This window comes from Dendrobates tinctorius, unplaced genomic scaffold (assembly GCF_039654945.1).
Source record: "Dendrobates tinctorius isolate UK_male_01 unplaced genomic scaffold, ASM3965494v1 ptg000162l, whole genome shotgun sequence".
NCBI lineage: Eukaryota > Metazoa > Chordata > Amphibia > Anura > Dendrobatidae > Dendrobates > Dendrobates tinctorius.
Genome location: NW_027361829.1, coordinates 73,734,394 through 73,759,189, shown reverse-complemented (window position 1 = coordinate 73,759,189; position 24,796 = coordinate 73,734,394). Strand labels below are relative to the sequence as shown.

The 24,796-nt window shown below is 41.7% G+C and overlaps 1 protein-coding gene across 1 annotated transcript in view; it reads right to left on the bottom strand.

Moving 5' to 3' along the window:
- The window catches only part of LOC141052558 (transmembrane channel-like protein 2), a 362,090-nt gene that overhangs the window by 314,478 nt on the left and 22,816 nt on the right, over positions 1–24,796 (bottom strand). Inside the window, exon 3 of the mRNA XM_073549810.1 lies at positions 7,823–8,153. Coding sequence (XP_073405911.1) covers positions 7,823–8,153 — 331 coding nt within the window. The remainder of the gene's footprint in view (positions 1–7,822; positions 8,154–24,796) is intronic.

Genomic DNA, 24,796 nt, shown 5'->3' with positions numbered 1-24,796 from the left:
ATATATATATATATATATATATATTATGTGTGTGTATATATATATATATATATATATATATATATATATATATATATATATATATATACAGTCATATGTTAAAGTTTGGGCACCCCTATTAATGTTAACCTTTTTTCTTTATAACAATTTTGGTTTTTGCAACAGGTATTTCAGTTTCATATATCTAATAACTGATGGACTCAGTTATATTTCTGGATTCAAATGAGGTTTATTGTACTAACAGAAAATGTGCAATCTGCATTTAAACAAAATTTGACTGGTGCAAAAGTATGGGCACCCTTATCATTTTCTTGATTTCAACACTCCTAACTACTTTTTACTGACTTCCTGAAGCACTAAATTGGTTTTGTAACCTCATTGAGCTTTGAACTTCATAGCCAGGTGTATCAAATCATGAGAAAAGGTATTTAAAGTGGCCACTTGCAAGTAGTTCTCCTATTTGATTCTCCTATGAAGAGTGGCATCATGGGCTCCTCAAAACAACTCTCAAATGATCTGAAAACAAAGATTATTCAACATAGCTTTTCAGGGGAAGGATACAAAAAGTTGTCTCAGAGATTTAACCTGTCAGTTTCCACTGTGAGGAACATAGTAAGGAAATGGAAGAACACAGGTACAGTTCTTGTTAAGCCCAGAAGTGGCAGGCCAAGAAAAATATCAGAAAGGCAGAGAAGAAGAATGGTGAGAACAGTCAAGGACAATCCACAGACCACCTCCAAAGACCTGCAGCATCATCTTGCTGCAGATGGTGTCACTGTGCATCGGTCAACAATACAGTGCACTTTGCACAAGGAGAAGCTGTATGGGAGAGTGATGCGAAAGAAGCCATTTCTGCAAGCACGCCACAAACAGACTCGCCTGAGGTATGCAAAAGCACATTAGGACAAGCCAGTTACATTTTGGAAGAAGGTCCTGTGGACTGATGAAACAAAGATTGAGTTGTTTGGTCATACAAAAAGGCGTTATGCATGCGCTGTATTGTTGACCGATGCACAGTGACACCATCTGCAGCAAGATGATGCTGCAGGTCTTTGGAGGTGGTCTGTGGATTGTCCTTGACTGTTCTCACCATTCTTCTTCTCTGCCTTTCTGATATTTTTCTTGGCCTGCCACTTCTGGGCTTAACAAGAACTGTACCTGTGTTCTTCCATTTCCTTACTATGTTCCTCACAGTGGAAACTGACAGGTTAAATCTCTGAGACAACTTTTTGTATCCTTCCCCTGAAAAGCTATGTTGAATAATCTTTGTTTTCAGATCATTTGAGAGTTGTTTTGAGGAGCCCATGATGCCACTCTTCATAGGAGAATCAAATAGGAGAACTACTTGCAAGTGGCCACTTTAAATACCTTTTCTCATGATTTGATACACCTGGCTATGAAGTTCAAAGCTCAATGAGGTTACAAAACCAATTTAGTGCTTCAGGAAGTCAGTAAAAAGTAGTTAGGAGTGTTGAAATCAAGAAAATGATAAGGGTGCCCATACTTTTGCACCGGTCAAATTTTGTTTAAATGTAGATTGCAAATTTTCTGTTAGTACAATAAACCTCATTTGAATCCAGAAATATAACTGAGTCCATCAGTTATTAGATATATGAAACTGAAATAGCTGTTGCAAAAACCAAAATTGTTATAAAGAAAAAAGGTTAACATTAATAGGGGTGCCCAAACTTTTACATATGACTGTATATATATATATATATATATATATATATATATATATATATATACATACATATGTGTCAGTGAGACATATATATTTATGTTTCATACAGAGGTAGATAGCATAATAGCCGATAATTCAATTGTCAGCTTCTGTAAAATCATTACAGAACTCGACAGGATATGAGATATGGTTTACATACAGTAAACCATTGCATATTCATTAGATTTATACATGTCCCTCACTAATAATGTTAGTAGTGTGTGTGTAATATTATGGAGCAGTAGGTGTTAAATTAAAGGATTAATTCACGGAAAAAACTGGCATGGGCTCCCGCACAATTTTCTCCGCCAGAGAGGGAAAGCCAGTGACTGAGGGCTGATATTAATAGCCTAGAGAGGGACCATGGCTATTGCCCCACCAGCTAAAAAAAATCTGCCCCCAGCCACCCCAGAAAAGGCGCATCTGTAAGATGTGCCAATTCCAGCACTTAGCATCTCTCATCCCACTGCCGTGTAGCGGTGAAATATGTGGTAATAAAGGGTTAATGTCACCTTGCTAATGTAAGGTGACATTAAGCCTAATTAATAATGTAGAGGTGTCAATAAGACACCTATCCATTATTAATCCAATAGTCTAAAAGGGTTAAAAAAAACACACACACATTAAGAATAAAGAGTTTTAATGTAATAAATAAACACACATTTTTGCCATCTTTGTTTAACTCCCAATCCAATCGAAGCCATTGTTCTCCTGTAAAAAATCCAAAATAAAAAAGCAACAATATCCCACACCTGTCCGCCGTACAGTCAAGTCCCACACTGCAATCCATCTCAAGGGGTTAAATAGTTTGCAACCAGGAGAGGTGCTAATGCGACCGGCCCTGTTGTAAACCACGGAGGAATGAATGAAAAGCTGCCTGCGCAACCTCCGTGCTTGACCGGACATGAACTTATTAGCATGGGAAAGTTTCTGAACATTTTCCCACGCTGTCAGTTCACCTCAGGTCTAACGGGGAGTCTGAGTATATACGGTATGTGTGTCAATGACATATATACACTCACTGGCCACTTTATTAGGTACACCATGCTAGTAACGGGTAGGACCCCCTTTTGCCTTCAGAACTGCCTCAATTCTTCGTGGCAGAGATTCAACAAGGTGCTGGAAGCATTCCTCAGAGATTTTGGACCATATTGACATGATGGCATCACACAGTTGGCGCAGATTTGTCGGCTGCACATCCCTGATGCGAATCTCCCGTTCCACCACATCCCAAAGATGCTCTATTGGATTGAGATCTGGTGACTGAGGAGGCCATTTGAGTACAGTGAACTCATTGTCATGTTCAAGAAACCAATCTGAGATGATTCGAGCTTTATGACATGGCGCATTATCCTGCTGAAAGTAGCCATCAGATGTTGGGTACATTGTGGTCATAAAGGGATGGACATGGTCAGCAACAATACTCAGGTAGGCTGTGGCGTTGCAACGATGCTCAATTGGTACCAAGGGGCCCAAAGAGTGCCAAGAAAAAATTCCCCACACCATGACACCACCACCACCAGCCTGAACCGTTGATACAAGGCAGGATGGATCCATGCTTTCATGTTGTTTACGCCAAATTCTGACCCTACCATCCGAATGTCGCAGCAGAAATCGAGACTCATCAGACCAGGCAACGTTTTTCCAATCTTCTACTGTCCAATTTCGATGAGCTTGTGCAAATTGTAGCCTCAGTTTCCTGTTCTTAGCTGAGAGGAGTGGTACCCGGTGTGGTCTTCTGCTGCTGTAGCCCATCTGCCTCAAAGTTCGACGCACTGTGCGTTCAGAGATGCTCTTCTGCCTACCTTGGTTGTAACGGGTGGCAATTTGAGTCACTGTTGCCTTTCTATCAGCTCGAACCAGTCTGCCCATTCTCCTCTGACCTCTGGCATCAACAAGGCATTTCCGGCCACAGAACTGCCGCTCACTGGATTTTTTTTTTTCTTTTTCGGACCATTCTCTGTAAACCCTAGAGATGGTTGTGCGTGAAAATCCCAGTAGATCAGCAGTTTCTGAAATACTCAGACCAGCCCTTCTGGCACCAACAATCATGCCACGTTCAAAGGCACTCAAATCACCTTTCTTCCCCATACTGATGCTCGGTTTGAACTGCAGGAGATTGTCTTGACCATGTCTACATGCCTAAATGCACTGAGTTGCCGCCATGTGATTGGCAGATTAGAAATTAAGTCTTAACACACAGTTGGACAGGTGTACCTAATAAAGTGGCCAGTGAGTGTATATCTATGCTATGTGTATACATGTATTCTATCTATTCTATTTTTACCTGTCAGTGTGATTTTTACAGTAAAGCACACTGAATTGCTAGCTTTTCTAAAGGACACCGGTGCGTATTTCTCGCAAGTCACATGCATGGTCCATGTGTAATCCGTTTTTTTTCTCGCACCCATAGACTTGCATTGGCGAGTCTCGAGTGTAATATGGTGCAAATTGCAGCATGCTGAGATTTCACCTGCACGTATAATACGGGGGAGAAAAAAACAGATGATGGGAGCTGCCCCATAGATTAACATTGGTCCGAGTGCTATGCGATTTTTTTTTTCTCGCATAGCACTCGTCCGTATTTCTCTCTAGTGTGACTACGGCCTTAGTATGGTTTTGGCAATATCAAACTTGTTCAGCTTTGTTTATTATTTTAGTGATTTTTACCAATCAGGTTAATTATATTTAGAGTTTGATAGATTAGATTTTTATGAATGTGGCAATACATGTGTGTATTTTTTACATTTTTTATATTTATTGTTAATGCAAGAAAAGGGGGTGATTTGAATGTTTTTAATTGTCTTTTTGACTTTTCACTGGATTCATTAGTACCCTAGGGCACTTGAACCTGTGATTGTGTGATTAGTTTTGCTATATACAGTACTACCACAGCATTGCTGCATATAGTACAATTTACGGTCTACTTTGAAGCCGAGCCACAAGCTTAGTTTCAAAGGAACTCTGTAATGACAAGCACAGAGATCTTCAACAGACACCCAGCTGACATAGCAACCCATTGGCACCCCACAATCGCATCATGGGGCTGTCAATGTGTGCAAAAAATGACAAGTTCCCGTGCCAGCACATTGATAATGCATCTGTCAGAGTTTGATAGCAGCATTTAAAAAGTTAACAGTCAGAGGCTGTGCTCCGTTCCACCCATGACTGTTAGGGGCAGGTTTTGGCTGTGTATCACAACCAATTTCTGCTGGGTATAGTGAGGACTCACCCCATGAACCTGATCTAAAGTTGTAGAAGATGGCATAACACCCCTCTGAACACTCCTGTTGTTTTATTGTGTGAAAAATGTATTTTGTTACATGTTTTTATCTTCCTGGAGGCTGCAGTTCCTGCTAGTGAGGGTTGACAGGGTTAACTGTAGGGACAGCCCATAGTTGGGGAGCAGTATTAGGGACCAGTGTGTTAGTTCCTGAATATAGTTAGTTATTAGTGAGCAAGAGAAAAGAAAGGACATCCTCAAAGGAAGGCTATCATCATCGTGTGTGTGTGAGAAAAGACAAGAAAAGATAGCAAGTTTCAGGAAGAATTTTACAGTGGAGGAAGTCCTCATATCAGGTAATATGGGGCACTTGTGAATAGGAAAATCTAAAGGAAGTGGTGGTGTTAGCCAGACCTGGAGATCAGCCTTGAAGGAATTTGGGGTCAGCCAGGCTGAGGCACGTCCGCATGGTGGCAGATAGTGACAGCTCCCTTACACCATTCATAAGAGTGAAGATAGGGTGCAGTGGTCATAGTGAAACACATTGACCTGTGTAGTCATGTACCAGGAAGAAGGAGTTATCCAATTTGTCCTGTTGTTTCTCAGTAACATTTATCACAAATAATGTGCCTCCAGCCATACCACCAAGAATGTGCCTCTATACTGTGCAGAGGAAAAACAGCAAGCTTTATTTCTGCTACTCTCTGTACATAAGTTGTATTGTCAGTAAAATGGACCTAATGTTTGAATACTTGTCTTTTTTTTTCACCATGAGTTTAAAGGGGTCCCGTGATACACAACTGGTGCTAGAATTAAGCCTGAAGGTTTCCACTGCAGAACCTCAACCACCCGCACTGCTGACTTGTGTCTAAAACATACAGCAGATGTTGATAAAGGGTTAAAAACACATAGTTTCATAGTTTTCAATGTTGAAGGTAGACATAAGTTCATCAAGTTCAACCTACAGCCTAACATGTTGATCCACAGGAAGTGAAAACCCTATGGGTCAGATATTAATTACCTCACATTAGGGGAAAAATTCCTTACCAACTCCACATACAGTGATCAGACAAGTTCCCTGTATCAATATCTCATTACAGATATCTGTACACAAATTTTTCAAGGGTTTTGTGGACTGATGAGATGAGAGTGACTCTTGGTGGACCAGATGAATGGGTATGCAGCTAGATCAGTAACCAACACAGATTTCCACTTCGAGCAAGGTGGAGGTGGGATACTGCTATGGTCTGGTGTGATTAAAGATGAGCTAGTTGGACCTTTTCGGCTATAACATGGACTCAAAATCTCTCAAACCTACTGATAGATATTAAAAGACACTTTCTTCAAGCAGTGGTAAGTAAAAGTCTGCATCTTTTAAGAAAACATTGATTTTTATGCAGGACAATGCATAGATAGTAAATTAAAGCCTTAAAGGAGTAAGAATAACGGAATGACCCCTTCCTCACCTGACCTGAAGCCTACTGAGAATTTACAGTGTAGAAAAACTGTACACCTCTCTGAACAGTGTCTGGGAGGCTGTGTTTGGTGCTGCCCAAAAGGTTGATTGTCCACATATTAAGAAACTGACAGACTCCATGGCCATGGAGGGATGTCTTATGATTGTAAAGGAAAAGAAGGAGGGCTATACTAGTCACTCATATTTTTTCTTTTTTTAAAATGTCAGAAATGTATTTTTGACCATTTTCAGTTGTTTGGTTATTATTTTCACCTTAACAGAGGAAAATAAACAATAGGGACGAGAAAATTTTCATTTTTCATTTAGTTGCATAATAATTCTGCACACTTATATTTCCCCAATAATTATGCATAGATATTCTCCTAAGAAAGACAAAACCTCACTTTAACTTTCTTAGATATTCAGGTTTAAGGTTTATTAACCTTTTAGATTGACCAACAGCAATGTAGTTGTTCAATAATAAAATTGAGCATAAAAAATACAAATTAACTAATAATTGTGCACTCAGTGTGATGTAACTTGGTTAGTTGATATGCTTATGGTCAGCATAGAATATACTCTATGAAAGCTGAAAACTATTTGGTTGCCCATATTTTTCACAATTAATAATTTAGTGAGACATAGCATTTTCTTAGGACATAGTCTTTACTTTGTTTTCATCTTTCATCTCTGCATACTGTGAAAAAAATCTCATATGACTATTAATGTGTATTGAGATTTTTTTCTTTTGCATCAGTTTTACTGAAAAAATAAAGTAGACATCATAGGGTGAACACATTTTAGGTCTAAGGCTGGTTTCACACTTGCGTTTTTTTGCGCTGCGTTTTTTGCGCAAACATGTGCATGCGTTTTTCCTATATTTAACATGGGTGCGCGTTGTCATGCGTTTGTACGCGTTTGTATGCGCATGCGTTTTTTTGTAGTGTGCGCCCAGGCACACAAAATGCAACCTGTTGCATTTTTGTGCGTCCGACCAGTCTCAAAAAAACGCAGGCGCGCGCAATGCGCAAGGAAATCACCCAAAAACACATTAAAGTCTATGGGAGCGCTGACGTGCGCATGGTTATGTTCACGTCAGCGTTTAAAAACGCATGCGTTTTTAGGTAAAAACCATGCGCAAAAAACAAGAAAACGCATTAAAAACACATGATGCGTTTTTTATGCGCGTTTGCACTGCGCACGCAGCACAAAAAAACGCAAGTGTGAAAGTAGCCTTAGTGTTAGCCTGGTGTTAAAGTACAACAGTCTGTCAATCCATACAGTAGCTACAAATGGCTGATTATAAGCAACAATACATTGTAATGAACTGCGACAAATAGAGATAGGACAGTTTATAGGTTTAATGCCCCTTCAAGAGAATAGCAGTACACTTTATAGTGTCTACAGTACACAACAATACCTGCCATTTTTCTTCTTTTGTTCATCTTTCTGATGTTCACCCTTCTTTCCCTTCTTTTCACTATTTGGTTCCTCTTTGACCCTTCTGTTAGCGTTCGCTCTGCCTCTGTTCCTATAGCCTGTCTTCCTACTGGCTCCATTGTCTTCATCTTCCCCTTCATCGTCATCATCATCATTTCGTCTTGACTTAGCTCTGCTTCTGGTCTTCCTGTTCATTCTTGGTGACTCATCTTCACTACTGTCTTCTTCACTTTCATTTTTCCTTTGAGGTTCTTTTTGGGGCGACTTTCTGTCAGTTATCTTTCGTCTTGCATTCTCTTCCTCCTCATCATCTGTAATGTAATGTTAAACAACTAATTATAGTGAAAACTTTGGAAACGCTATAGTAATTTCAGTGAAAATAATAATGGGGGAATTCTTTGGTATCTCACTATAACTATATAACTAATTAATTCACACAGAGTTATCAATACTACTGTTAAATAATCATGTTTTAGTGGACTTTAGAAATGAGGTAATATTTTGCTCTATAAGGAGAGTACAGTACTTTAACATTTATTGCAATATGGTGCACAATACCACATTTACCTCTATGTAAATATTTGCAGTCAATTTTGGTCCTACTTTAATACATCTATCTATCTATATATAAAGCTGAGTGTATGTATATGTGTGTATGTATCAAGCCATGCCCACTCCACATAGCCCCGCCCACTCCGCATAGCCACACTCACTCCGAACGGCCCACATTGTTAGCGCACACAGGCAGAGACACATTCACCTCGAAAGCCACCCTACAAAACTCACTGGCTGCGATGTCACAGCCGCTGCGAGCTACAATCTGTGCTGCCGCCTTCAGAATATCAGTGCGCGGCAGGCACAGACCACATCTAGCTCCGTCATGTCTAGAATGGAGTTGCTCCTGTGAGGCATGACATCAAGGGAAAGGGAGGAGCCTCATGGATTACACTGCTGTGCTCATAACAGAAAGTTGCTGAGCAAATGTGGGGGGAAGAGAGGAGTGAGGTAAAAATGAGAGGAGTGAGGGGAAAATGAGAGTAGTGAGAGGAAAATTGTGGAGTGATGGGAAAATAGTAGAGTGAGGTGAAAATGAGAGATTTGAGGTGAAAATGAGAGGTGTGAGGGGAAAAATGAGAGGAGTGAGGGGGAAAATGAGAGGATTGAGGGGAAAATGAGAGGATTGAGGGGAAAATGAGAGGTGTGAGGTGAAAATGAGAGGTGTGAAGTGAAAATAAGAGGTGTAAAGGGGAAAATGAGAGGAGGTGGAAAATGAGAGGAGTGAGGTGCTGTTGCAGTATGAGGCCGTGTATAGAGAAGAGTGAGGTGCTGCAGATGGAGGCTGTGTATAACGCCACATTCATACGTTCAGTATTATTATTATTATTATTATTATTTATTTATATAGCACCATTGATTCCATAGTGCTCTACATGAGAAGGGGTTACATACAAATTACAGATATCACTTACAGTAAACAAACTAACAATGACAGACTGATACAGAGGGGATAGAGGACCCTGCCCTTTCGGGTTTACATGCTACAGCATGGTGGGGGATGGAGACAGCAGGTTGGTAGGTTGCAGCAGTTCCGGTGTTGGTTGAGGTGATATCACCGGTAGTGGTGAGAGAGAAGCAGGTAGCGGGGTCATTGCAGGCTGTAGGCTTTCTTGAAGAGGTGGTTTTCAGGTTCCGTCTGAAGGATCCAAATGTGGTTGATAGTCGGACTTGTGGGGCAAAGAATTCCAGAGAATAGGGGCTTTTCGGGAGAAGTCTTGGAGGTGGTTGGGTGAGGAGCGAATAAGTGTGGAGGAGAGAAGGAGGTCTTGGGAGGACCGGAGATTACGTGAGGGAAGGTATCGGAAGATTAGTTCAGAGACATATGGGGATACAGGTATTTGGTCAGTATTTTACCTCAGTATTTATAAGCCAAAACCACGAGTGGGAGAAAATTACAGAAGTGGTGACGTGTTTCTAATATACTTTTCCTCTGATTGTTTTCCTCCAAGTTTTAGCTGAATATGTGATGTGAAATGTTTTTATGTGCAATATAATCATTATAATTTGTTATAACTACCTACAGTTAATTACTATGCCCGGGAAACGCTGAGCTCTTCAGCTAGTTTAAAATAAAAATGAAGCAACTTTACTCCACACCATTCCCAAACAGAAAGTGAGACAAGAGGGACTTGGAGAGTAACAAATTGTGACAGGATGAGAGTGGATACAGAGTTTGCAAGATTATATTTAGAGACGAGCATATCTTTTGAAATTCAAATTCATGAGCATCGTCAAATTTTCCCCAAAAATCAGATACATAGCTAATTTCTGCAAATTTCAATACTGGAAAGCTTGTAATTGCTTGTAAAATACTCTTAGGGAAGAGGAGAGAGAGAGGGGACCTTGCTGACTTTAAGAGCTTACATTTTACAAGTGAGAGAGAGAAGACCCCACTGACAATAAGTGCTTACACCCTACAAAAGAGATAGACTTATCCACTGACTCTGGAGATGGAAAATGAATCTGCGATGCAAACTTTGTTCCACTTAGAATCACTGGTGGCCAAGGTACTAACCATCCCTATATAAGGTATGATATTCTATAAGATGTGACAACTTCAGGGCACTACGAGCAAGCCCTGAATTAGTAGGTTTGGTTGTTGTCCAACTAGCTCATCTCATATTTAACAATACCAGCCCATAGCATTGCCCCACCCCCACCATCTGACATCCGAATTGAAATGGAGGTCTATGTCCGTTACTGATTCAAGCCACCAGCACATCCATCTGGTCCACCAACAGTCACTTTCATCTCATCAGTCTATCAAACCTTTGAAAATCTGTCTTCAGATATTTCTTGTCCCAGTCTTCACACTTCAACTCCAATAAATAGTATCATAAAGTAGTATAAAGTATAAGGCAGCAAAAGGATATTTAATAATTAGTTAAAATAAAGGTGGATTATGTATAATATGCAATGTAGCAGTAGAATAGTACTATAAATTGTATACATGTTATAAGACTACAAGCATATAATATGCATATTTGAACAGTAGAGTAAATAAATGGTATAAGACCATCTAAAAAAAATAGTACGCCAGTGCTGAGTGAAAGCACCATGAATGTATTCAGTGAGGGAGTTCTAAGTGCTCTTATCAGCACCTGTGTAAAGAATAGGTCAGAATGGAATGGTCGCTATGCAGCAACAGGTAGAGATTGAGAGGATGTCCTAAGCGGAGTCTGACATATGACTGGAGAGAGTTAATGATGTGAGTAGGCCATAAGTGTGTCCCAGTGGATGCCATAAACACATCACTGTGTCAGTGATGCAAAAGGAAATATCGGGCATTAGTCATTATGGCTGAAAATGCATCATAATGGTTGCCATATGTACGTCACTAAGTTAGTCTTGGCTTCGTAGGCAGGAGGAGATAATGAGTACAAGTCATCCTGGAGTATCCAAGGATGAGTAGCTTAGTTCATATGGTAGCATTGCTATGAGAAAAAAGACACTGGATACATGTTGTCTTGGAGCAATTTAGGGTGTATTGGCATTGCTTAGTAGAATATAGATAAAGGTATAGAGATCACAGATATAAATAATATTAGGGGACAGGTGAAAGAAAGGATGTAGGGACTAATACTTCAGATCACTCCTAAGAGAATGTTGGGTGCAGTGACTATTAGTGCAGCAACTTTTATGATAATAGTTTACAAAGCAAGCAGCAGTGGATGACAAGTTGTGAATATAGGCTATACACGATTTTCTAGGCTCAACATCCAAGTGTTTATATCATGCTGGGTTTAGCATACACAGCACTATTCCACAACTGTTTTACAATATTGTAAGAACCACTCAACTAGGTAAAGAGAAATTCCAGTCCATAATTACCATAATTACTTTAAGACGTGAAGGTCAGTCAGTAATATTGCTACAACCTTCAAGGTATCTTCAAATGCAGTAATTAAAGTCAACAATTGGTATGATGAGCTTTGCCCCAGGAAAAGAAGACCAAGAATGACCCCTGCCTCAGAGGTAAGTTAAGCAGAGTTTCTATCCTCAGAAAAAAACAAATTGACAGCACCTCAGATAACAGCCATGATAAATTATGCATAGACAGCAAGTAGCAAACCGTTGTCAGTATAAACTATCCAAAGGGCATTGATAGAGGCAGGTCTTTATAGTTGAATTCCAGCAAAGAAGCTACAGTACCACTGAGGGTCACAAAAAAGAGACTTGCTTGGGCCAAAAAGCACAAAGACTGGAAATTAGATCAATAAAAATCTGTACCTTGGTCTGACGACTCAAAATTTGAGATTTTTTTATACGAACCACCATGTCTTTGTGAAACACAGAAAACTTAAATGGATGGTTCCTATGTGTTTGGTGCCAACTATGAAGAATAGAGGAGTTGTGATAGTATGGGAGAGGTGTGATGGTATGGAAGTGATGGCTGGTGAGACTCTTGGTGAGATATTTCAAATTCAAGGCACACTTACCCAGCATGATTACCACAGCATTTTGGGACTATCATTTGTGTTGCAACAGGACAATGACCCAAAATACACCTCCAGGCTCATAAGGATTATGTGACCAAGAAAAAGAGGGATGTAGTGCTGGCTGCATCAGATGATATGGCCTTCACAATCACCTGACCTTAACCCAATTGAAATGGTTTAATATCAGTTGGACTGTAGAATATTGCCTCCTCTAACATCAATGACAGCTTGAAGTCTTTTGTGGTAGTTGTGTATGAGGTTCTTTATTTTCTCAGATGGTAAAGCTGCCCACTCTTCATGACAAAAAGCCTCCAGTTGCAGTAAATTCCTGGGCTGCCTAGCATGAACTGCACGCATGAGATGTCCCCAGAATGGCTCAATGATATTGAGGTCAGGAAACTGAGATGGCCACTACAGAACCTTCACTTTGCTCTGCTGTCGCCAATAACAGGTCGACTTGACGTTGTGTTTTGGATCGTTTTCATGTTGGAACGTCCAAGTACGTCCCATGCACAGCTTCCAGGCTGATGATTGCAAATTTGCCTCCAGTATTTGCTGATAACATGCTGCATTAATCTTTCCTTCAACTTTGACCAAGTTTCCTGTGCCTTTGCAGCTCACACATCCTCAAAACATCAGCAATCCACCTCCGTGCTTTACAGTAGGAATGGTGTTCCTTTCATCATAGGCCTTGTTGACCTCTCTCCAAATGTAACGTTAATGGTTGTGGCCAAAAAGTTCTATTTTGGTCTCATCACTTCAAATTACCTTGTTCCAGAAGTTTTTAGGCTTGTATCTGGGCTGTTTTGCATATTGTGACAAACATCTCCCCTTGAGAAAGCCGTGGTGAAACGCGCATCAGGGTTGTGTGGGGAACTCCAACTCACTTAGACATGGGCAAGTGGCAGTCTGTATCTTTGTGACATGGTAGAGATTTATTTATTAATAACTATGCAGCTATACAGTACATAGGACTTGATTAGACAGGTGATTTCTTCTGGCACCTTATTTTCCATGCACAAGCACTTTCTCCACATTCATCCAGTTATATTCAAAAAGTTGGTACCTTATAACATTGATCCACACTGGGTGTCTTTTTACCCCATCTACAATTATGGTCTACCCATCCGTTTTGGTTGTTCCTCCTTGCTATCCACATGACGTCTAGAATATATGTATTTGATATTTTTTAATGATGTATAAATAAAATTTGCTTGCCTTTATCTTACTTTGTGGTTTATGGTTACTCCATTTTTTCTTCCTATTTGAAACTCCTTGCAGATGTTGTCCTTGGGGGGATTTGAACCGAGGACTCCAGTGCTGCAACGCTAGCCAATGAGCCATTAACAGTTGTTTGAAAAACTGTTTGCCCCCTTCCTGATTTCCTATTCTTTTGCAAGTTTGTCACACTTAAATTTTTCAGATCACCAAACAAGTTTAAATATTAGACAAAGATAACACAAGTAAGCACAAAATGCAGTTTTTAAATGAATGTCTTTAATATTAAGGGAAAAAATACAAACCTACGCTGGTTGGGCCACCCTTAGCAGCAACAACTGCATTCAAGTATTTGCAATAACTGATAATGAGTCTTTAAAAATGCTCTGGAGATATTTTGGCCTGCTCATCTTTGCAGAATTGTTGTAATTCAGCCACATTGGAGGGTTTTCGAGCATGAACCGCATTTTTGAGATCATGCTATATCATCTCAATGGGATTAAAGTCAGGACTTTGCCTAGGCCACTGCAAAGTATTAATTTTGTTTTTCTTAACCCATTCAGAGGTGTGCTTGTTGGTGTGTTTTGGATCATTGCCCTACTTCATATGCCAAGTCCACTTCAGCTTGAGATCACGAACAGATGGCTGGACATTTTCCTTCAGGATTTTTTGGTAGACCGCATAATTCATGGTTCATTTACCACAGCAAGTCTTCCAGGTCCTGAAGCAGCAAAGCAGCCCAAGACCATTACACTACCACCACCATATTTTACTATTGGTATGATGTTTCTTTTCTGAAATGCTGTGTTACTTGTATGCTGGATGTATTGGGACATATATCTTCCAGAAAGTTCAACTTGTCTCATCAGTCCACAGAGTATTCTTCCAAAAGACTTGGGCATCATCAAGTTGTTTTCTGGCAAAACTGAGATGATACTTTATGTTCTTATTGCTCAGCTGTGGTTTTCTGCTTGGAACTCTGGCATGCTGACCATTTTTGGATGTTGTTGTGTGGGATTGTGTGACTTTTGGATGAGTTGTCGCTGCGCTCTTGAGGTAATTTTGGTTTGCCAGCAATGCCTGGGAATGTGTATAATCGCTCTCACTGTGATTTGCTGGGGTCCCAACACTTTAAAAATAGCTTTATAACCCTTTTCCGGCTTATAAATCTCAATTACTTTGTTTCTCATGTGCTTCAGAATTTCTTTAGATCTCGGCATGATAACTAGCTTTGAGCATTTTTGATTGTCTTCACTTTGTCAGACAGGTCCTACTTAAGTGATTTCTTGATTGAGAACAGGTGTGGCAGTAATCAGGACTGTTTGTGGCTAGGAAATTTGAACTCAGAATCTCAAAGATGTGATAAATCATAGTTAATTTATGGTTTTGGGGGATCACTTTTTCACACAGGCTCCTGTAGATTTGGCTTTCTTTTTCCTTCAATAATCAAGACCTTCATTTAAAAACTGCATTTTGATTTTACTTGTGTTACTGTATCTTTGTCTAATATTTAAATTTGTTTGGTGATCTGAAACATTTAAGTGTGGCAAACATGCAAAACAATAGGAAATCAGGAAATCAGGAAAGGGGCAAACACTTTTTCACACAACTGTATATATGTATAGATGTGTACACATTATATATATATATATATATATATATATACCGTATATACTCGAATATAAGCCGAGATTTTCAGCCCATTTTTTGGGGCTGAAAGTCCCCCTCTCGGCTTATATTCGAGTCATATATGCCAGGGGGTCGGAGGGGGAGCGGGCGTCTCAGGTCATACTTACCCCTCCTGGTGCCATCTCTGCAGTCCCCTGCTTGTCCCACGGTCTCCCTTCCTTCCTTCAGCAGTCACATGGTACAGCTCATTAAACTCATGAATATGCGCATATTCATAAGTTTAATGAGCTGTACCACATGACCTCTGAAGGCAGGAAAGAAAACAGTGGGAGAATGGAGCTGCAGAGTTGACGCCAGGACAGGTAAAGTGTAGGCTATATTCACCTGTTCCTGCTCCATCGCTGCTTGCTGCTGTCTGATGTGTCCTCTGTCAGTGACATTCAGACAGTAGAGGGCGTGGTGATGTGGTTAGTGTGCACTGTGCCCTTTGCTGCTTGAACGTCACTGACAGATGACATGGCAGATAGCGGTGAGCAGCAATGGATGCAGGACAGGTGAGTGACTCAGATGCCGGGTCCTGAGCCAGCAGCGACACCGGCACCTGGCCCTCAGCGACGGAGAGGTGAGTATGTCATTTTTTTATTTTTATTTGCAGCAGCAGTGGCAACATATGGGGGCATAATGTATGGAGCATCTTATGGTGGAAGCATATTGGGGCATGATATATGGAGCATCTTATGGGGGTAGCATATGGGGGCATGATATATGGAGCATCTTATGGGGGTAGCATATGGGGGCATGATATATGGAGCATCTTATGGGGGCAGCATATGGGGCACAATATATGGAGCAGCATATGGGGGCATAATCTATGGAGCAGCATATAGGAATAGCATATGGGGTCATAATATATGGAGCAGCATATGGGGGCATAATCTATGGAGCAGCATATGGGGTTATAATGTATGGAGCATCTTATGGAGCAGCATATGGAGGCATAATATATGGAGCAGCATATGGAGGCATAATCCATGGAGCAGCATATAGGAGCAGCATATGGGGGCATAATATATGGAGCAGCATATGGGGGCATAATATATGGAGTATCTTATGGGGGAATAATCTATGGAGCATCTTATGGGGCCATAACCTTTATGGAGCAGCATATGGGGCATATTATTCTATGGAGCATCTTATGGGGTCATTATTAACCTTTGTGCAGCATTATATGGGGTGTATTTTGTATGGAGCATCTTATGGGGCCCATCATGAACTGTATGGAGCATTATATGGGGCTCCTGATTCAATGTGGCTATTCAAAAACATTTATCCTACTGATGTCTCAATTAATTTTACTTTTATTGGTATCTATTTTTATTTTTGAAATTTACCAGTAGCTGCTGCATTTTCCACCCTAGGCTTATACTCGAGTTAATAAGCTTTCCTAGTTCTTTGTGGCAAAATTAGGGGGGTCGGCTTATACTCGGGTCAACTTATGCTTGAGTATATACGGTATATATACACTAGCTGAAGAGCCCGGCGCTGCCCGGGCATAGTAACTAACTGTGGTTAGTTATAACAAATTATAATTATCCTCCATCCCTTAGTCCCATGCCCATATCCGCCATCCCATACATAATCACCATCCCATAGGCCCGTGACCATATACCCATCATACATATCCTCCATCCCATAGGCCCGTGCCCATATACATATCCACCATCCCATAGTCCCGTGCCCATATACCCGTCATACATATTCGCCATCCCATAGTCCAGTGCCCATATACCCATCACACATCCTCCATCCCATAGTCCCATGCCCATATACCCATCATACATATTCGCCATCCCATAGTCGAGTGCCCATACACCCATCACACATCCTTCATCTCATAGTCCCATGCCCATATACCCATCACACATCCTTCATCTCTTAGTCCCATGCCCATATAACCATCATACATATCCTCCATCCCATAGTCCCGTGCACATATACCCATCATACATATCCGCCATCCCATAGTCCCGTGCCCATATACCCGTCATACATATCCTCCATCCCATAGTCCAGTGCCCATATACCCCTCACACTTCCTCCATCCCATAGTCAACCATTATGACATCATAATGAGCGGCGGGGCTTGCAACCTATGATGAATCAGCATCGCCATGGAAACCATTATGACATGATAATGAGGGGAGGGGCTTGATGCGCACACACTTTTTCCCCATTATGTAGATAGGGGAAAAAATTTTTGGTGAATTGGAACGCACGGGGTTAGAATTTCGCCTCACAGAGGCAGAGACCCAGGAATTATCCTCCTGACCATAACCCTTCCACTTAACCAAATACTGGAGTCTCCGTCTAGACAGACGGGAATCCAGTACTTTCTCTACCTCATATTCCATGTTACCTTCAACCAATACAGGGTCTGGAGGTGCCACCCCCGGAACAACAGGTTCAACAAACCTCTTCAACAAAGATTTATGGAACACATTATGGATTTTAAATGTGACAGGAAGAGCCAAACGAAAAGAGACCGGATTAATAATCTCCAAAATCTTGTAAGGTCCAATAAATCTAGGCTTAAACTTAGGAGAAGCCACCTTCATAGCAATATTTTTTGATGATAACCACACCATATCACCAAACTTAAACTGGGGACCAATGGTCCTATGTCGGTTGGAAAACCGCTGGGCCTTTTCCTGGGAGAGAGATAACTTATCCACCACTTGGTCCCAGATCTGGTGCATTCTCTCCACCACAGTGTCAACACCTGGGCAGGCAGAGGGCTCCACCTGCCCTGAAGAAAATCGAGGATGAAACCCAAAGTTACAAAAAAAAGGTGACATCAAAGTGGCAGAACTAGCTCTATTATTTAAAGCAAATTCGGCCAAGGGCAAAAATGAAACCCAATCATCCTGATCAGCAGAAATAAAACATCTCAAATATGACTCCAAGGTCTGGTTTGTTCTCTCTGTCTGCCCATTGGTCTGAGGGTGAAAAGCAGAGGAGAAGGACAACTGAATTCCCAGCTTGGAACAGAAAGTTCTCCAAAATCTAGACACAAACTGGACTCCTCTGTCAGATACAATGTTCTCAGGAATCCCGTGCAAGCGAACCACCTGTTGTAAAAACAGGGGCACCAACTCAGAGGAAGACGGCAACTTAGGGAGTGGTACAAGATGAACCATCTTAGAGAACCTATCACAAATCACCCAAATAACAGTCATCCTTTCAGAGACAGGCATATCAGAGATGAAATCCATTGAAATATGGGTCCATGGCCTCTTGGGGACAGGCAAAGGCATCAACAACCCACTAGAGCGAGAACACGATTTAGACCGGGAGCACGTCCCACAGGACTGCACAAAATTCCTGACATCACGAGACAAGGAGGGCCACCAAAAAGACCGACTCACCAGATCTCTAGTACCAAAAATACCTGGATGACCAGCCAAAGCAGAGCAATGAACTTCACACATCACTCTCTTCTTCCACTGGTCAGGAACATACAACTTTCCACTGGGACAACGCTCAGGTTTGTCCTCCTGGAACTCTTCCAGAGCACGTCTCAAATCGGGCGAGATGGCAGAAAGAACTACCCCTTCGCCTAAGATGGTAGCAGGCTTGGTCACCACAGGAGAATCAGCAAAGAAGCTCCTAGAGAGGGCGTCTGCCTTGACATTCTTAGTTCCAGGAAGAAAAGAAACCACAAAATCAAAACATGTAAAAAACAAGGCCCACCTAGCCTGTCTAGGGTTCAAGCACTTAGCCGACTCTAGGTAAATCAAGTTCTTGTGGTCAGTGAGGACCACGACTTGATGCTTAGCTCCCTCCAACCAATGTCTCCACTCCTCAAATGCCCATTTCATGGCCAACAGTTCCCGATTCCCGACATCATAGTTACGTTCAGATGGAGAGAACTTTCGGGAAAAGAAAGCACAGGGATTCATTTTAGATATTACAGGATCGTTTTGGGACAAAACAGCTCCTGCACCAATCTCAGAAGCATCCACCTCTACCTGGAACGGAAGTGAGACATCAGGTTGCCGCAAAACCGGGGCGAAGGTGAATCTTCGCTTCAGCTCCTGAAAGGAAGAAACAGCCTCCGGAGACCAATTTAACACATCAGCACCCTTCTTAGTCAAATCAGTCAATGGCTTGGCAATACTAGAAAATTTTGCTATAAATTTCCGATAAAAATTAGCAAAACCCAAAAACTTCTGGAGGGCCTTCAAAGAAGTGGGCTGAACCCAATCGTAAATGGCCTGTACCTTGGCCGGGTCCATTTCAATAGTTGACGGGGACAAAATAAATCCCAAAAAAGAAATCCTCTGTACTCCAAAAAGGCATTTAGATCCTTTGACATACAGGGAATTCTCCCTCAAGATCCAGAACACAGTCCGAATATGTTCCACATGAGAATCCCAATCCTTGGAGAAGATCAAAATATCATCCAGATAGATAATCAAAAATTTATCGACAAAATCTCGGAAAATATAGTTCATGAAGCACTGGAAGACAGAAGGGGCATTAGTGAGCCCAAAAGGCATCACCAGGTACTCAAAATGTCCCTCCGGAGTATTAAACGCCATCTTCCATTCATCCCCATGCTTAATGCGAATAAGATTATATGCCCCCCCCCTACGGCCTCAGAGATATAGAGGAAAAAATATACACACTTTTTTTTTTTTTTTTTTTTTACAATTCTTTCCTGCTATTGAGTACCCTAGGATCTGCGGTATGGTGGGTGATTCTGTTATGATTGAGTCACCGTAGGAGGCAGACACAAAAATAGAAGCTACGTCCAGAAAACCAGAGAAGTTGGCAACTATCAGATTGCAGACCCCTGAACCTATCAACACAACTAGCAGTAGCCGTGGGGGGTTCCTACGATGCCCTAGACCCCTCGATCACAGCCAGAGCGCTAAATAGCCTAAAGACAGAAAAGGACATCTAAACTGCCCCAGAGCAGACCCCAAAGTAAAAGGCAGCCCCCAACATATAATGACGGTGAAGCAAGATGAAAAAACACTCACACAGATAGAAAGATAGGCTGAGCAAACGATGGGGCCCAAGCTAGCTAAACAGAACAGGAAAGGAAGTTTGCTGTCTGCAATCTGCCAAAACCCTATCAAAGACATAAGGCAACAAGCTGATATGAAAAAGACCCTGAAGCAGCTAGGCTTCAAAAACTAAATCAGCACTCAGGTATTTTCAGAAGACAGAGCTAAAGGAATTCAGCACACCCCAGCAGGGAATGGCAGAAATCCAGAAAAACAAAGCAAAACAAAGTCTAAGCACAAATGCAAAAGGCTGAGCAGAAAACTTAGCTTTAGAGGACCAGGAATTCAGACTGGTCTCCAAGGATCCCACAGAGAAATCACCCGCAGGGCAGAAGGGCGTCGGCAGCGTTATATCCAGTCAGTAACTCCACTCAGCCAGTCATCATCATCAGACTCAGGTGTTTGATAATCAGGCTCACTACCTTTCTTTACCAGAAGAGGGAGTTCCTTGGGCCTCAGTAGTGAAGGGGAAAATGAACTCACAACAGTCACCTTTATAAAAGACGCCTGTCCACAGTCTCAATTAATCAGTCAGACTTTGACCTTTACAACATGGGCAAGACCAAAGAGCTTTATAAGAATGTCAGGGACAAGATCATAGACTTGCACAAAACTGAAATGGGCTACAAAACCATATGTAAGGTGCTGGCTGAGAAGGAAACAGCTGTTGATGCAATAATAGGAAGCTACTAAAACTACATGGGGGAACTTGTTAATGATCTCCAGGCAGCTGGGACCTCAGTCACCAAGAAAACCATTGGTAACACATTACACCTTAAAGATTTAAATCCTGCAGCGCCACAAGGTCCTCCTGCTCAAGAAGGAACATGTGCAGGCCCGTCTGAAGTTTGCCAATGAACACCTGGGTGATTCTGTGAGTGACTAGAAGAATGTGCTGTAGTCAGATGAGTCAAAAATTGAGTTCTTTGGCATTAATTCAACTCGCCATGTTTGCAGGAAGAGAAATGCTGCCTATGACCCAAAGAACATTGTCCCCACTGTCAAGCATGGAGGTGGAAACATTATGTTTTGGGGTGTTTTTTCTGCTAAGAGCACATTACTACTTCACATCATTAATGGGAGAATGGATGTAGCCATGTACCGTAAAATCCTGAGTTAGGCTGGTTTCACATTAGCGCTTTTTAAGCGCACGCACGGCCGGGGGTAGCTCCGCCCCCGAGCCGGCTCTCTGCTCGGCGTGCCCGCCCCTTGCTTGTAGTGCCGCCTCCTAGCGCACAGCGGCGCCTGCGATCGGCGCACCCTATCTTTAGCATAGGGTGCACAGATCGTGCGCAGGCCGTGCGCTAGTTGCGCTTTGACCTGCGCTGCGCACTTTTGACGGTGCGCCGTGCGCGCCAAAATCAAACTTTTCGGATTTTGGCGCGCAAGGCGCACCGTCAAAAGTGCGCAGCGCAGGTCAAAGCGCAACTAGCGCACGGCCTGCGCACGATCTGCGCACCCTATGCTAAAGATAGGGTGCGCCGATCGCAGGCGCCGCTGTGCGCTAGGAGGCGGCGCTACAAGCAAGGGGCGGGCACGCCGGGCAGAGAGCCGGCTCGGGGGCGGAGCTACCCCCGGCCGTGCGTGCGCTTAAAAAGCACTAATGTGAAACCAGCCTAACAACCTCCTTTCCTCTGCCAAGACATTAAAAAGGGTTGCTACGCAAAACATACAGCCAAGGCTACAAAGGAGTGGCTCAAAAAGAAGCACATTTATATAATTTATACAATGTGATTTTCTGGATTTTATTTTTGATATTCTATCTCTCAATGTCAAAATTAACCTACCCTTAAAATTATAGGCTGTTCATGTCTTCATCAGTGGGCAAACTTACAAAATCAGCAAGGGATCAATTAGTTATTTCCTTTACTGTGTATATATATTGTGAGGCAGAGACAGGTGTTATCTGCAAGAGTCACTATGTGTCCCCCAGGATGCGCATGGAAGCATATTAAGACCACTGGAGTGCATTGGAGTGCACAGATACAGCTTTGATTGCAGTGCAAAATAAAAGTAAGTTTTGTCTTGGCCAATCTATTTGCACAAGGCAAATTTAAGAAAACCCGACATGGGTGTTAATTTTTGGAGCAATCTACAGAATGGTAGTGGGGCTGATCTTTCCCTCCAGGCCGGGTCTTACACGTGGACCATGGACTCAGATTCCACTTTAAAGACCCTGCAGCAGAGGTTTGGGTGTGTCAGTTTTGGTTTGCAAACTTGCAGAGCAGGTGACTCTGCAAAGCTCAGCCTGTGTGAAGGTAACACAGAGCCAAGCGGAGACAAAAGGCCTGGCACCCTCAGCATGACATGACAGTGCAGTCATCCACGGCAACCGTTCTCGGTTACAGACTGTTTTGTTTCCCGGCTGCAATCCAGAAGATACATTTTGTGTTCTAGTTGTAAGTTTCTTTGGACATTAAAAGACACTTGCTTTGAACTTTTCTGTGGTCACTGCCTGTCACACACTAGATTTTTCAAATTATGAGATGCACTTTTTTCCTGCAAATTTGGGAGGAAAATGGGGGTGCGATTTATAAATCAATGTGAGTTTACCGTGGTGGAGCAGGGTCACAGTAGGCAGGGTCACTGCTACAGGAGGTCGTTAACAACAGGAATGGGGCAATGCTGAGGTGCCTGCGATCTCAGAAAGGGTCAGAGCTGGTGAGCGACGCCAATGAATCTCAATTTGCGCATGGGCCGCCTCCGGCAGCCAATTTACCAAGCCCCAACACAGGGATTAAATTAGGAAAATGGACTCCTTACTGTCGCTGACATCTTCTAAGATCCCAGGCACCGCAGCAAATCCCAGCTTCTGCTGCCACCAGCCTAATGAAGCATCGACCCTGCCTCCTGTTACACTGCTCCACCGCACCCGCTCCCCAGGTAAGTTTTTTCTCCGATTTTGCCCCCCAAAATTTGGGGTGTGTCTTATGCTCCAGTGTGTCTTATAATATCCTATCTATCTATTATAAGGTGGCAGCTGGACAGGTCGTGTATGGGAGGTATGTGTCCCCCAGGTGCCAAACCTCTGTGACGTAGGACCCAGGGAAGCAGGCTCCAGCACATATAGTGCTGAGAGGTGTTTTTCTGAGCCTGGACTATGGGTCCTGGTTTTACAAGCAGCTGGAAGAGCTGGGTGGGATCAGTTGCTCACTTACCTCCAGTCTAGGTCTAGGAAGTTCTGAGTTAAGGCAGCAGGGGCTGTCTTACTCTGTGTGTTTTGCAAGGTAAGGAAGCCTTGCATGTGCTGCTCAGACCCTGATGGAGGATAAGCAAAAAGACTGACATTTAAATGGCTGAGCCTATGCGCTATATATACTTGTTATTTTCTATTTTATTCTGTGATACCTTTGTTTACCTGGAAGAGGCTGCTTTACTTTGTAACCCTGATGGTTTATGAACTTCTTTTAATAAACCACTCATTTGTTGGAACCTGCAAACTAAGTCTCATGTGTGAACCAGCGTCTACTGCATATCTATCAATCTATCAATCTATCTATTTATGTATCTACATATAGTTTGTGAGATTCCTGTCCTAACTTATTATTATTCATATTTCATCTAAATATCATTTTTGAATGCAGAATACATATTTTTAAGCATGATGGAAAATTGAGTGGTCATTGGAGAAAATAATCATCTCCCTAGAAATGATTTTGAAATATTAGTTATTCTGGAAATGTTCTTTCAGAAAGTGGTGAATCCTTATTTTCTTTAATGTCATGCATAGCAGATTCTTTTCTCAAGATATTTTCATGTTTAATGTTCATTCCCCTCCTATTCAATTCCACAGGCTTCTGTAATATAGTGTTCAAATTGCAAAAGTAAGAAAGCTCAGATTAATCTTAAGAAAACTTCTGAATAGAATTCATCTGACAGCAATTCCCTGAGCTATAACTCAGCTTTGTACTATCAAACATGATTTGCAGTTTTATACTGGCTTATTTTTTCTTAAATGGAAGTCTGGTTGTGTTCGAAGTTGTTAGAAGTCGATAGTAGAAAGAACTTGGTAAACAGTATTATTTAGTCACAGCTCAGTTTGACCAGCCAATTCTAAACATCTACTATTACTGCACCTTGGAAATCTTTACTTCTTAAGAAGCCAACATGAAGCATTTTCTCATTTTTATCACTTTGTCACTCTTCAAGTTGAGTTAAAAACTTTTATGCTGAATTTCGGTATTTTATTTTGTAGTTTTATATTTGTGTTGATATAGGAAATAAAAGTACTTTTTAAACTTCCAAAAATAATTATTGACTAGGATAGTGTATCTAATATCCAAAACATTAGCTTGTGGCTTGTAAACTTTTTTTGAACAGTCAATTGATCTAATTCATTTATCTTTGAAGAATCTGCTTCTATTTGATAAGAATTAAAGGAGAACACCTATGGATATGGTGTTCATTGGGTATTTTTAGTTGCTGTGTTCAAGAATTGAAAAATACATATGCTGTAGTGAACAAATCTCAAAATAGTATTGATTATGTTTATTTTGAATGGTATATGAATAATGGTCTACATAATTGTTTTCTGTGCTT